Source organism: Sitodiplosis mosellana, unplaced genomic scaffold (genome assembly GCF_009176505.1).
Source record: "Sitodiplosis mosellana isolate CC-2019 unplaced genomic scaffold, AAFC_SMos_1.0 Smas_scaffold_3, whole genome shotgun sequence".
NCBI lineage: Eukaryota > Metazoa > Arthropoda > Insecta > Diptera > Cecidomyiidae > Sitodiplosis > Sitodiplosis mosellana.
In genome coordinates, this window is record NW_022595246.1 from 4,637,253 (window position 1) to 4,650,515 (window position 13,263).

The 13,263-nt window shown below is 35.6% G+C and overlaps 1 protein-coding gene and 1 long non-coding RNA gene across 2 annotated transcripts; both read right to left on the bottom strand.

The window, feature by feature from the left end:
• Positions 1-596: 596 nt before the first annotated feature.
• Positions 597-1,970, bottom strand: LOC129565738 (uncharacterized). The gene is made up of 3 exons (XR_008687659.1): positions 1,727-1,970; positions 935-1,128; positions 597-860 (listed from the first exon to the last, which is right to left on the bottom strand). It is a non-coding gene; the product is annotated as an uncharacterized LOC129565738 (long non-coding RNA).
• A 6,560-nt stretch (positions 1,971-8,530) lies between these two features.
• Positions 8,531-12,330, bottom strand: LOC129565723 (proton channel OtopLc-like). The gene is made up of 8 exons (XM_055440893.1): positions 12,170-12,330; positions 11,657-11,986; positions 11,236-11,582; positions 10,468-10,611; positions 10,122-10,370; positions 9,729-10,028; positions 9,634-9,654; positions 8,531-9,328 (listed from the first exon to the last, which is right to left on the bottom strand). Exons 2-8 carry the CDS (start codon positions 11,926-11,928, stop codon positions 8,655-8,657), a joined length of 2,007 nt encoding a protein of 668 aa, XP_055296868.1. The 5' UTR covers positions 11,929-11,986; positions 12,170-12,330; the 3' UTR covers positions 8,531-8,654.
• Positions 12,331-13,263: the final 933 nt, after the last annotated feature.

Here is a 13,263-nt window from a genome sequence, read left to right on the forward strand (position 1 = left end):
AGGTATAATAACAAAAATTACAATCGATTTTATCGCGTAAATCAATTTTCTTAGTGTCTTTTTTTCGTATTGATATCATGCCATATTTTTCAAATACCAATATAGTAACGCTGACAAATAAATCGGTCACGTATTACATTATGAAATATTACATGATTGAATGAGAAAAATGTGACGATAACCGGCTAATGTATGCCATGTGATTGGATTGAAGTTAAAGGTTAGCTTCTTTATAAAAACTGTGCTATATCTATTCGCTGGAAATCTTTTTTATAGATGAAAAGGCTATGTCGATGCTGAGTTCAAATGAGCATATTTTATGAAAAGAGATTGTAAAAACGGATTCATTTGAACATTTTTCTATACAATGAAAAATTCCTATAATTTATGTAAACAGAGGTCATCAAAAATCCACAAATAAATTTCAATTTGCACATAAAATCTCGTTTGAACATGCAAAAAAGTATTTTCGAGTCGCTCTGAAGTGATTTCTTAGAATAGAAATCAATAACTTTGCGCACAATACCCTCTTCATAACACGTGAATTTTCCAAATCAATGTAAAACAAGCAAATGTAGACATGTCATTTGATCTTTATTTTTGCAAAAAAAATAATTGGAACAGGCTTTCATATTTGTGCCGTATCCATTTTTGGCGATAATTACTCGAAAGAGTTTGCCTTTAATTTGCATTCTCATACTGATTCTTTAACAAACCATAAGTTTCTCGCAAAATACTTCGGGCTCATTTTTAATCAGCAACTCAAGGTCGTCATCCTCCATTTTGACAATTTCCTCACAAGTTGGGAAGATCTTGTCAACCTTCTTGCACTGATCTCTTAGAATAGATATGATTTCTTTCTAAAGGGAACAATTAAAACGATGAAAATGAATTAACGAGCTGGTCATTTTAGAAGTTCTTGAAAATTACTTACTCTAGTTTCTTCAGTAATTTGTTTTTTAAGGAATACATCAACAATTCTGCAGATCGAACATAAAACCTCGTTAGCAGCTGATAAATTTCCTTGTTTGAAGCTGATAAAGCCTTCTTCAAGAGGCTCTCGTTCAAAAGGCATCTCCATCTCTTCTACGAACGGTGACGCTCCAACTCCTGTAGTAAATTGACGGCCTGGGAAGAAAAACCTTTCCTACAAAACCTGTGCGCAGAACACAAACACAGAAATTTTTTAGTCAAAAGGCGAACAGCAAATAACCTCGTGCAGCTTGGCGTCATTTCCTCCACTTCCATATGTTTGCAGTGATGTTTGAACTTTGACAAGCAAGCTTCTAGAATGGAAATTAAATGCGAGTGGAGACGCCACAAAAATGACTCCAAAATCGTTGATTAATGATCGAACTACTTTGCGAGCGCAAAAACCTAATATATTTACAGCGAGCGCAAAAGCATAACAGGCCTACTTATACGGAGTTTGCATGCTAGTAGGCTTGTTATACTTTTGCGCTCGCTGTAAATATATTAGGTTTTTGCGCTCGCAAATTTGCTGTTTGCCTTTTGACTAAAAAGTTTCTGTGTTTGTGTTCTGCGCACAGGTTTTGTAGGAAAGGTTTTTCTTTTCAGGCCGTCAATTATAAAATGGCCTTGATTATGTTGATTCTTCCATTTGACTTCAATTGTTCAAATAACTCAAAACGAATTTTTCGGTGAAAAATTGAGTGATTGAAACTATAGATAAGTGTAAGTGTTGACGAATTTCAAAGTGGCTTACCTCAAATCAAAATCCCGCCAAGTGCTGCTACGAGTACGAACTTCATGTTTAGGCTTGCTTTCGATTTGCTACTTTCTTCGCTTGTCTCAATTGAATCGGTAAGAATAATCTTGACCTGCCAAATTGAGTGAAAATAAATGTGAAACATAGAGTTTTTTTATATGGAGTTGTTGTTGTAAAGTCCGTATAAAAAAAACTCTATGTTTCACATTTATTTTCACTCAATTTGGCAGGTCAAGATAATTCTTACCGATTCAATTGAAGACACTGAAATGCATCGGTTTTTATCGACTTTTATATGCATGGCAGATGGACCAAATCCCCATTTTTTGCCATAAAAAATGAAGTAGCATACACTTGTGATTCATACAATTCTGATGTCATGTTATCAAGAAAAACAAATTTCTGTCATGATTTTCATTTGTATAAAGTACGCAAATGTGTCGGCACTGAACAATAACAATAAAATATCAACCTTTGGACAGCTTGAGACCAAATTTTGATATTTTATCAATGTTATTCATCGAATTAATTCTGAAATTCATTTTATAGATGAAATGCTATGCCAAATGAGCATATTTTTTTAAAATAGATTGTAACAGATTTATTCAAAACTTTTTGTAAAAAATGGCCATAATTTATGTAAACAAGGGTCATCAAAATCCACAAATAACTTTCATTTTGCTCATAACATTTTGTTTGAAAAAGGTTGTTTTCAAATATTAGCAAAATAAAACCAGTTAATGTTCCCCATTTTCATTCATTAATTCATTTTCATCGAAAATTTGTTTGTACAGAATTGTGGTGTGTGTGCGAAGCGGAACCGATTCGAGAACCATCACATGCGATTGCGACGAGAAAGTTATGAACATTCCCTGTGTTTGTTTTGTTTGCGATTTTCTACATTAGCATTTTCCTCTTTATCATCATCATTGCCCGTTTTTTCTCTCTCGTATATTTGCTTTTCTATTTTCATTTTTGTCCATCACCTTTCGCTTCAATCATCCACAATGCTATGTTGTTTGAATGTTTGTTTTCATTTTCACTCAAAACGTGAAAAAATATGTTCACTTATATTTACTTTCCTGTTTTCGAATACACATATTTTCCTGCACCAAGTGCTGATTGTCATTGTGGGCTGATTATGAACTGTACATAGATGAAAAATTCTGTTATATAGTCGAAAGGTATAATTTCAAACAGAATTCCAGTGAAAAGATTCTTGTTTTGGTTTATAAGCACTCAGCACATAAATAGCATCGAATCGACTTGAAATGGTTTCACATTTGTTCTGTGTCCATGAATTTTTGACATCGCATTTGTTACTGCTTGAGAGACGATATGATGCGTTTCGTGATGGGTATCTCAAGAATATGTGTAAGAAAAAAGACATGGGTGTTGAATGTCATTCAACGCCACTAAGCTGTAGACATCTCTCTCCGGCTATACGGTAAACAACAGAACCAACACTGAACATGAAAATGACATGTTCAATTGTGTTTGTTTCGTTAGTTTCAACTGTGCCGCTACGAGAGGTCACTTTTGTCGTTTCTTTTTGTTATTTTACATATAAAATCAATGGTATTAGACGAGGATGAAAAAAGAGGTCAAACTGTATTTTAACATGTGTTGTTCGAAGTAAGTGCGAACAACATTATGCAGCGACAAAGTTAACTTTTCGCATTGTAAATGCTATTTGCACAAAAATAAAAGGCTTTCAATATGAGAACTGACAGTTTGCATATGATTTTTTAAACTGTATATCAGGAGTCTATTGTAGCTACTTAACAACTATAGTGAATGAGGAAGTAGTTGAAATCGTGAGTATTTCGGAATTTGCTTAAATGAATGCTTGTTATATTTTTTTCCAGCTCTTCGAACTTCATCAACGGATGGGAGAATGGATCGTGGAAATTGATGACCCAATCAAGCGACATTGTTCGAACGAACGCTACGTATGAACCGGGTTTCGCGGCAAACGGGCTCTCTATTTTAAATAAGTTCGTTGTCGACGAAACCTGCATTCTGCGTGGTCAAATCAACAATTCGCCAATCGATAGGAACGATCGACCGGAACGAACTAATTAATCAACCAGATACCAGAACCGTGCCGTGAACATACTGTGTAGAGGCAAACATCAAAGGAAATTTAAAACATATCAGGAAATAATGCAAACTTCATCAATTCTCTAGCATTTTCTTTCATTCCTTTGGAGCCGTTTCAGGAAAATACTCAATTCAAATACCTTCATGCTGGTGCATCACAATACCGATTCGAACCATGAACTGCGTTCAAAGTATTCGGATGCGTTGAAATTGTCATATTTTCCAACCCAACAAAATATTATCATGGCCAAATGCAATGATGGTGAAAAACCAAATTATTCACATTCACAAAGGGGCTAAATTTAATTAATTTATTATATGCTAATGCCATTATGCGTTTCGCCTCTGCCATAATGGGTTGTCTTCTTTACTGGCATCATTTCGAACGAACGAACGAAAAAAAATATCGAAAATATATTCATCCATGTCAAGCATAATTGCAGTGCCAAAACACGCAAAACCAATGTCAATAATGACATTATGCTTGCGCGTATGGCAAATGGCACACAAGTAAAAAGCATTTGTCATTTTTGCCCAATGAATTTATATGTTCGGGTTTGTTTACTCGCACCGAATGGAAAACAACGGATGGAAAAAGTAGAGCGACACCACAATTGATTCGAATTCACAAAGTGACGATGTGAATTTTAGGCGCCTCAATGATAATGTCGAACATAAAACATGACATCAATCGCTCGCTCGCTCGCATACGCACACACAAAGAGCGCCAAAAAGCTTTAGTGAAGCCATCATTTCAAATATTGTGGAGTGAATGGGTAAACAATATTAAATACTTTTACTATTAGATGGCATTTTTCACTTTTATTGCCCCAAAAATAGTTTAAATTAATTTGTGGCAAAAGCTATTTTAATAATAAATATCATTAAAACGTATTTTATAAATGAATCCGTGTGTGCGGGTAAATGTATGTGTGAAATGCTTGTTTGTGAAATGGAAACGATGCACTGAAAGATATGCATCAAATACCGAAAATTCAGAACTTATTTCCAATGCTGCACCTTTTCGGAATAGCATCATCGCTTCATTTTATGCTGCATAGTTCTGTCTTTTGCCATCATTCCATGTCAAATAGATAGAGAGATAGCAGGTATCGTCAAAGAGTCTGGTAAAAACAAAGCATTATAGGGTGTTTGTAGACAACATTGCGGTTTGATGCTTGTTAATCTATAATTCAATTCGAATTACAAAGTGGTTGAGCAATGTGTGAACAAATTGTCATGTGTTTGAATTCAAACGAGAAAAACTCGGCTCATATATTTCGACGTGTGTTAATACATTGATTTGCAAATGCTCATTTTAAACCTTTCTTGAACCAGGCCATAAATTCGTATGCTCATTTGAATAGAGGTAATGTTTAAGTTCTATGTGGTCCTAATTAGAGGGAAAACGAGTTTCGTTTACCGATTCGGAAAATAAGCTTACACAGGGAACGACAATACGTTGTGAATTTCTACAGGAGAGATGTACAACCGTAACGACAAATTCATTCTATTCACCACACAATGATGAATAAGATTACGTACGGATTGGGAAAAACCCAAATTAATGGTAACCTCAATCCATATTGAAAATTGAAGCATTTTAACCATTGCGTAGAATGAGTATGAAAAAGAAAAATCAACAGCAACGAATGACAGTGTCACACATAATAATGAATATGTGCGCTGTTCATTAAAACACATCATAAAAATCCATATTTATTTATAACATGAAGGTGTATAAATAAAACTGTGAGCATATTATGCAAAGCCACAACACATACACACACACACACAGAGAGAGAGAGAGAGAGAGAAAATGAAACAGCTAGAAGAATTAATTTGCGTTAGAAAAGGGTGTGAACCCATTGTATGGAGTTATGAGCACGTGAATATTTCCACTTGAAATGTTTTAAATAAATTTTTTTCTACTCCCCTAGCGTTGGTCGTTCTACTCATCGCCCGGACTCTCTTTATTTGCTGAAGAAGTTGGCAGCATACACTTTGAATGAGCTGCATGGTCTTTTTTTTCATGATTAGCCGAAATCAAACATTTATTAAATCCACATGAATATATCTTTCGCCGCTTTCAATATGTGCTATTAGGCCGTATGCAAAGGAATACTGCGGCAAAGCAGGTGAATAATGCATGAAGCACATGGTGGATCACACAATTGGGTCACACTGAAAAATTGAATGTTTATTCCGTTGATATTCACACACTTAACTTTTGAGTGTTGCTTCAATTTCCATTTTCGGAGTAAGACCATTATAAAATTTACCAATATTTGAATATTCATCTTATTTTTGGATTAACAAAATAAATGAAATTTCGTCAAAGAATTATTAAGGAAAAGCACTTGCTTGTTCACTATTTCAATGCATCCCTTGTCTCTATTCCTCCAGAATATTATCTCAATTCATCCAGATACAATGTTTTTATGGAAAACGCATCCCATTTGTCAATTTGTAGTTGACTGAGGTGAAGCTCATTTTGCTGCTTCATTTGATTTTGTGCGAGAAAATTCAATTGATTACGGGGAAATTGATATCCGGTTAATGTAGTGCAACAATTGAATTGCCGTGGGCTTCATTGAATCGATGGCACATTGCAATGGATTTAAATGCGTGTCGAAATGTAATATTTGACAATTTGATCAACGTTCAAACGAAACCAGTTCAAGAGGATTCGCAGTGAAGAAGCAAACCAATTTTGTACTGGTTAAATGTTTTACGGCGAAAGAAAAAGTTCTACTTGACTAAAAGTGCACCATTTCACTTCGAAATGTATCTCTTTACTTTCATCTCTCCTCTCTTCTTCACTCCCGCTCAGCTTTTGTTCACATTCTTTCTGTCTCGCTCCCAAATCTTTTCGTCTAAAAGGTGAAAACCATTTTAACAGACAAATGTATGCAAGAAATAACTTATTTACATGGTCTCAGGCCGGAAAAAATAAGTTTGCAAGAATCTAGCTGAAATCAAAAAAATCCCTGTCTCTCGACCAAAAAGATCAAAAGAACGGGAAAAAAACTTTACTTTTTTTTCCAAAGAAATGTTTGCTTTTAAGTCGACGCGGTGCTACTAGTGTATCTAGTAGATACTGTGCAAACCTCATTGCACTTATTTGGTGAATTTGTTTTTGCTTTATATTACTTTTATTATTTTTTTCAGCTTCGGTGGCATGAAATGCTTGTGCATATGACGCGCGCACGCATGCACGCACGCACTCTTAGTGACGGTCGAAAAACTTCGTTCTCTGCCAATCATCAGTGCTCTCTTAGTCTTAATAATTTGATTTAAAATAAATTTCAACTTCTAAACTTGATTACGTTTCAGCATTGAAAGATATATCTCTTTGCTGCGATGGGACTGGGAGCATAGTAACTGTGTGTGTGTGCGTCGCAGATGCCCGTTGTCGAGTGGCACCGTTTAATTTTAAATACACAATATTTGTGTTGCAAGACCGTTTTCTTCGTCTCTCTCCACCTTTCTCTCTGCAGCTTTTTCTAACATTTCATTGCGAAGTTTCTTCAGCGCTCATCATGTATTCCTTTCTTCTTCTTTACGCTCATCATTTCTATTCAATAATTTTCCACTTTGCATCATCTCACTGTGCTGTGTGCTCTCTTGCTGCCGTTTCGTTTCGTTCTAAATGACTTTTATAAACTTTAAATTGCACACACTTTTTGCATGCATATCCACAACTAGCAACCTGCATTCTGTTCAAATGCATGCTTCCTTTTTGAATATCCCTTTGCTCCACATTCCACTGGTAGCCGATTCAAAGAAGATCTGACGCACAAGTTGTATACAGTGCGTGATAATCCACTTGAGCCACCTAATTACCAATCGATAAACAATATATAGTGGTCAAACCGAAACTCAAATAAAATAACCATTGAAATTTATCTTTGATTTGGCGGTCAATGCGAAATGCCACAACAAAAATAAATAATTAGTGATGGCTTAACAAAAAAAGGAATGGTCAATAATCAATGCGAGAAAAAGAACGTTCCATTCATTTCAGCAATCCATTGAACAGTTATTTATATAGCATTTCAAATGATTAAACAGATGCACATAGCCAATTAAATTTTTTGAAACCATTTAGCGCACGCTTTCATTAAGAATCACAGAACAGTGGCCGCACGCTATACTATCGAACAAGCATTCTTATTTTCAACTTGTTCAATGACGGAAGAGAGCGAAAAATTACCGCATAAGAAATAACATGAAACAAAAATAGAACTGGTTTTTTTTGTACCGTGTATTTAAAGTGCTAGTTTTTACTGCAAATTCGATTGAAGGAGAAAAAATGGAGCCAACGCTTATAAGAGAATAAGAGAAGAAGGGGAAATAAAAAAAACACTCTTTGCCACTGGAAAAAAGACGGTCTAAGCACTTTTTTATATAAGGATATTATAAGGTAGATTGTAAGTGATATTGCCGATAAAAATGTTGATTTAAATGAAGCCTTTCTCTTCGCACAACGTTGATACTTTTAAATGAAATCGCATCAATCAGCTTAAATGTATATATACATTATCGATTCGCGCTTCTAAAAGAATGATTGGGATCTACGTTTTACGGTGAGTTGAGTTGAAGTGCTGTGTGACATATGTTTAAGAATATGCGATTACTGTAATTAAATCGGCAATAACATAAATGTAATTAGTCAATAAAATGTAAACGGTTTAATTGTGGTGTCAACAAAACGATTTATACATTTATACAGATACACAATATAGATATATTAAAAGAAAAGTCCTACAATTTGGATAATTGAATTAATCGTAAAAATGCACATGAGAATAATCTAAATCTATCGTGGGATTGATTGATGAGCTGCGTGTCGTACTTTGTATGTGGTTTTCCATATTTCGAATAGGCAAATGGTCGAATGGAATCGATAGAATATTGCCAATGGCATCGATACGTGTGTAATCACTGTCCACGACCATTCGCCGAAAAATAGTAAATGCGTACGACGAAACATGGCACGATTTTTAACCAGGGCATTTATGCTCCACATACTCATATTGGCGACCAGCAAAAATGTACAAATCTCCCGTCCGGGCTTTTTCCGATTCTCCTGGGAGCTACGACATCGTCGCCACCATGCATTCAATATGAACAGCGTTTGCATGGACGTTTGAACGAGAGAGAATATTTCAGAAATTAATCCATATATGCCACCTTCTGCAATTGAAAAAAAACATCCAATAATACTGAACATGCTGTAAAGATAAACGCCCGATTGTGCCAACAATAACAGCGTACAGTCTAATGGCATGCCACCAAAAGATTGGCTAAACTTTAAATCACGCATCCTCACGAACGCAGCCAAAACGGCGAACGATGTCAACACATATAAAATCGATTCGCAAATGGTAACTTCCAAAGTGGCCAATGTATGGTATAGCGGAATGTTGAGCACGTAGAACATGATGAGCGATATGATTGTTAAAACTATTATCAATATGCCAGCGAACATACCTAGGGGATAGACACGATATTTATTTTTTTTTAAATTGCGATATTTCGTTCAAAACTAGTAAAATTAGCAGAAATCAGAGAAACTGAAAAAAAATAATTCCATATAGATAGTACTAATGTAGTATGATAGTAGCCAATGTATTTTATATGGGCAATTTCTTCTATTACAAATACATTGGCAATGCTATGCTTATGGAAGAATTTTTTTTTTAAATTAGCAAAAACTGATGAAATTCGAAGGAACAATAAAAATATTGTTCAAAATAGTTGAATAAGGACAATTTGATTGACCCCAAGGTACCAACCGTGATGTGCGCGTGAACAATCTGAAAGAGAAATAAACCTCTGAATTTAGTAGAAATTTTCGCAACCGATTCGAAAGCGTCCGCATTAATTGTACCTATGGAAAAATGTTGTGCATTTTGTGCGGTGGTGGAAATTTTTCGATCACGTGATCGCTTCGGTTGACCAATGCTAATGCTTTGTTTCCACATTTCGAATAGAATCACGGCGCAAATGAGCGAATATTCGATGGTGCATGGAAACAAAAATGGGGATGAGTTGTTGAGTAGTTTTCCCATAATGTTAACTCGTCGGCAGTCAACAACAATTTCGGATGCGGTTGCACGTTTTACGCGATCATCAATGGTCGTTACGTTGAATGCATTTTCTGTATGGGCAAAGTGAACCAAATTCGCACCTACGCAGAATGAAAATGGGAAAAAACCGAAAGCATAATTGTGGCAATTCGATCCAACTTGACTGTGAAGTGTTGAACACCATTTACAAATACCTGTAGCATTTTCGATTATATTTTCTATGTTATTGCTAATTTCATGTCTGGTTTCCTCCACCAACACGTACAACCATTCGCATAGGTTTGTTGCCAGCATATGCATCAGTCCGAAGCGAACAATCACTTTGTGGCGCTTCATTTCGAATTCTTTGGTATTGAGAAATATAAACTGCATTTGGACAATGGATAATACCATCCGAGTGGCTGGTGTGAAAGCGATTAGCACATTTCGACAACCTTGTTCGCCTAAAAGAACGACAATGAAGACGACGACAAAAAAACCAAATAGAAGGGAAATGTAAGTATCAAATGCAGGGTTATTATCTCCTTGAATCCATGATACCTTTCAATTCAAAATATTGTCCAATCTCGAGCCCTGAATAAACCATACTACCGATTCCGAACGCAACGGCGCCCACTCTCAAATAAAAACTACCCAGTCGTGATTTGGCCTGACTGATTTCCAACGAAGTTCTTTTATCTTTTTCTAAGGGTGTAAAAACGAAAATTGTATGTACACCACAGGCCATAAGTTTGGATACCCCTATGAATGAATTTGGCCCAAAATTTTTAAATTTCAAACCGCTTGTCCAATTTCAACATGCTATATGTCGTTGGAAAGGTCTCGGAGAGTACGTATCATTTTTGGTATTAAACATCAAAATCGGCCAGCTGTTGGCCAAGATATGGCTGATTGAAGATTTCGGCCAAAAATTACAAACGGCCATATCTTGGCCAAACGCCGGCCGATTTTGATGTTTAATACCAAAAATCACATCTACTTTTCAAGACCTTTCCAATGGCGTATATAACTTTTTAATCCGATGGCCCGTTTAAGACTTCGATTTTGGCTCCCACAGCTCAAAGGTCAAAAGATGGCCATAGGCCAGCCAAATGTTATCTTCCAAAACTTCCATTCGGTCAGAATTTCGATATATTTTCATATCCAATACTAAATTTCAAGTGAAAATGTTCAAAAAACGTAGAAAAAAACGTTTCATAGGGGTATCCAAACTTATGGCCTGTGGTGTATTTCCAAACCTAATTAGGTTAATCAATTTGCTGTGACGATGACAACAACATCGACGATGATGGCACCATCCTCGCTTACCGTTTTTACTGTTGCATGCTGCGAACATTCGTCGTGACCGTAGGCGGTCGATGTACATGAATGCCACAAAGGCTATGCTACCGACATACAGATACAAATAAAAACCTTGGTAAAATTTATTTGGCGCCTTTATCGACAGAACGTCCGTCATTGGAAATGCGATACCTAAGACAACCATCAATTTGGCGTAGAATGCCGATAACGAACTGGTCAATGCATCGACACCTTGTTGCCGATTTTTAATACGAAACTCATGCTCACGATTGGCATTCAAATGGACAAATCCATCTTCATCAGGCACATCGATACGGTCTTTTGATTTACCTAACAATTTACCTTGGATTAAGCTAAAAATCGATAAGATGAAATACAAATCAATATCATAACACCCGGGTTTTTATACCCAATGTGAAAATCATACTCAAAAAATATATTTCCGGTACTGGATGTGCGACGATGCTCTTGTTGTATGGCCAACACGGCTGCGGATGGTCGAAGTGATCCTGTTAAATCGGAATTAGCACAAAAGCTTCGACGGGACCGAATCGATTCTGGTTTTAACGATCCGTTTGAATCATTTCGCACAGATGGCACAATGAACGATGGCGGCTGCAGCAAACATGGCACTAAGGGCCGCACTTCTTCCGTTTTTTCCTCACGATTCTTTTCATTTTCAATTGCCACCGAATCCATCAAAATATTTAGAACACTTTTTATAATAAATTAAACTATCATCAAGGATTTTGTTCACCTGAAAACAGAAATTTGCCTTTTTAAATTGCTTTTTTAATAGAAAACTATTTGTAATTACTATTTTTTTATAGAAAAATATTTTAAATAAAAATATTTGTTTATGTATGTGTATTCTCACTGATTTCTGAATCGTTTTGATAACAAAATATATTTTAATTTGACTGAAAAGGTTTCGAATTACCGAAAAACGTCCAATCTATCCAAAAATAAATGTTGCACAAATTCAAAATTCGCACAATTTCAATATTCGCAGTTGTGATACATTTAAAATTCTGTTTTTATATGTTTTTTTTGCGAATGGGGTATCTCTGCTTATCCTTCGAGATCTTGGCACAGACTAACGAAATCGAACATTTCATATATGCGATTAATATAACGCGAGCAGTTGTTCGATTGCTTAGTGCTTTGATTAGGCGTCATAATTGCCAAGTACATGTCATTCGCGCAAATAATGAAATATTATCGCCACACACACACAACAGAAGAGAGAGAAGGAAGAGAAAGAAAATCGTAATACATATCTGCCTATAATAAATTCAATTTTGCGCAACGTATCTACGCGATTTGACGATGCCTAACACGAGACACTCGGTGCTCGATATAAAAATATGTTTGAACAATTCATTAGTATCGTTCTATGTTGACTTTATTAACGATATATAGATAGACTCGTGCTACTGGTAGGTAATTTTTTTTTTTCTCTTTCTCTTTCTTCTCGAGCGGAGAGTCTTTGTTGTGAATCCATTAATGAAAGAAGCTAATTGTAATAATTTCAAGTGCACACGGAATAGCCAGCGCTGACCAACAAGAATGTTGCAGATCAAAGTGAACAACAAGTGTTCAAGAGAAATGAATCCGTTTGGTGTTTGATAACAAAATTTATTTCGAAAAATGTATCGATAACCAAATCGATATTCAGCTAATTTTTCGCTTGAGCTACGGATCGATTGATCCTAATGAAAAGTCCAAAGTCTTTTGAAGTGTGGAATTCCAGCATGGGCAATCAAATTCGTTGACAATGCAATATTATCGTTTAGCACTTCTATTTTTACCCGAAAAAAATCTTAAACAGAAAGTTGAATGTAATTGCAAATTACATGTGGTGTCTGCGGTTTTCGTGGAATTCTTGAATTAAAATCATGTGACAGCATATTAGCAAGTAATAATGTGATTTATAAAAAAAAACGAAACAGAAGAAATCAATGTGCCTTGAGGACACGAGGAGGATAAAAATGCTAAAATGATAAATTCATTCAAATACAGTACACGCAGTGC

Coding starts and splice junctions, on each gene's coding strand:
- LOC129565723 (XM_055440893.1), bottom strand. CDS start 11,928: ATGGATTCGGTGGCAATTGAAAATGAAAAGAATCGTGAGGAAAAAACG. Junction 10,612..11,235: donor AGCATGCAACAGTAAAAACG/GTAAGCGAGGAT, acceptor TTACACCCTTAG/AAAAAGATAAAAGAACTTCG. Junction 10,029..10,121: donor TATAATCGAAAATGCTACAG/GTATTTGTAAAT, acceptor CATTCTGCGTAG/GTGCGAATTTGGTTCACTTT.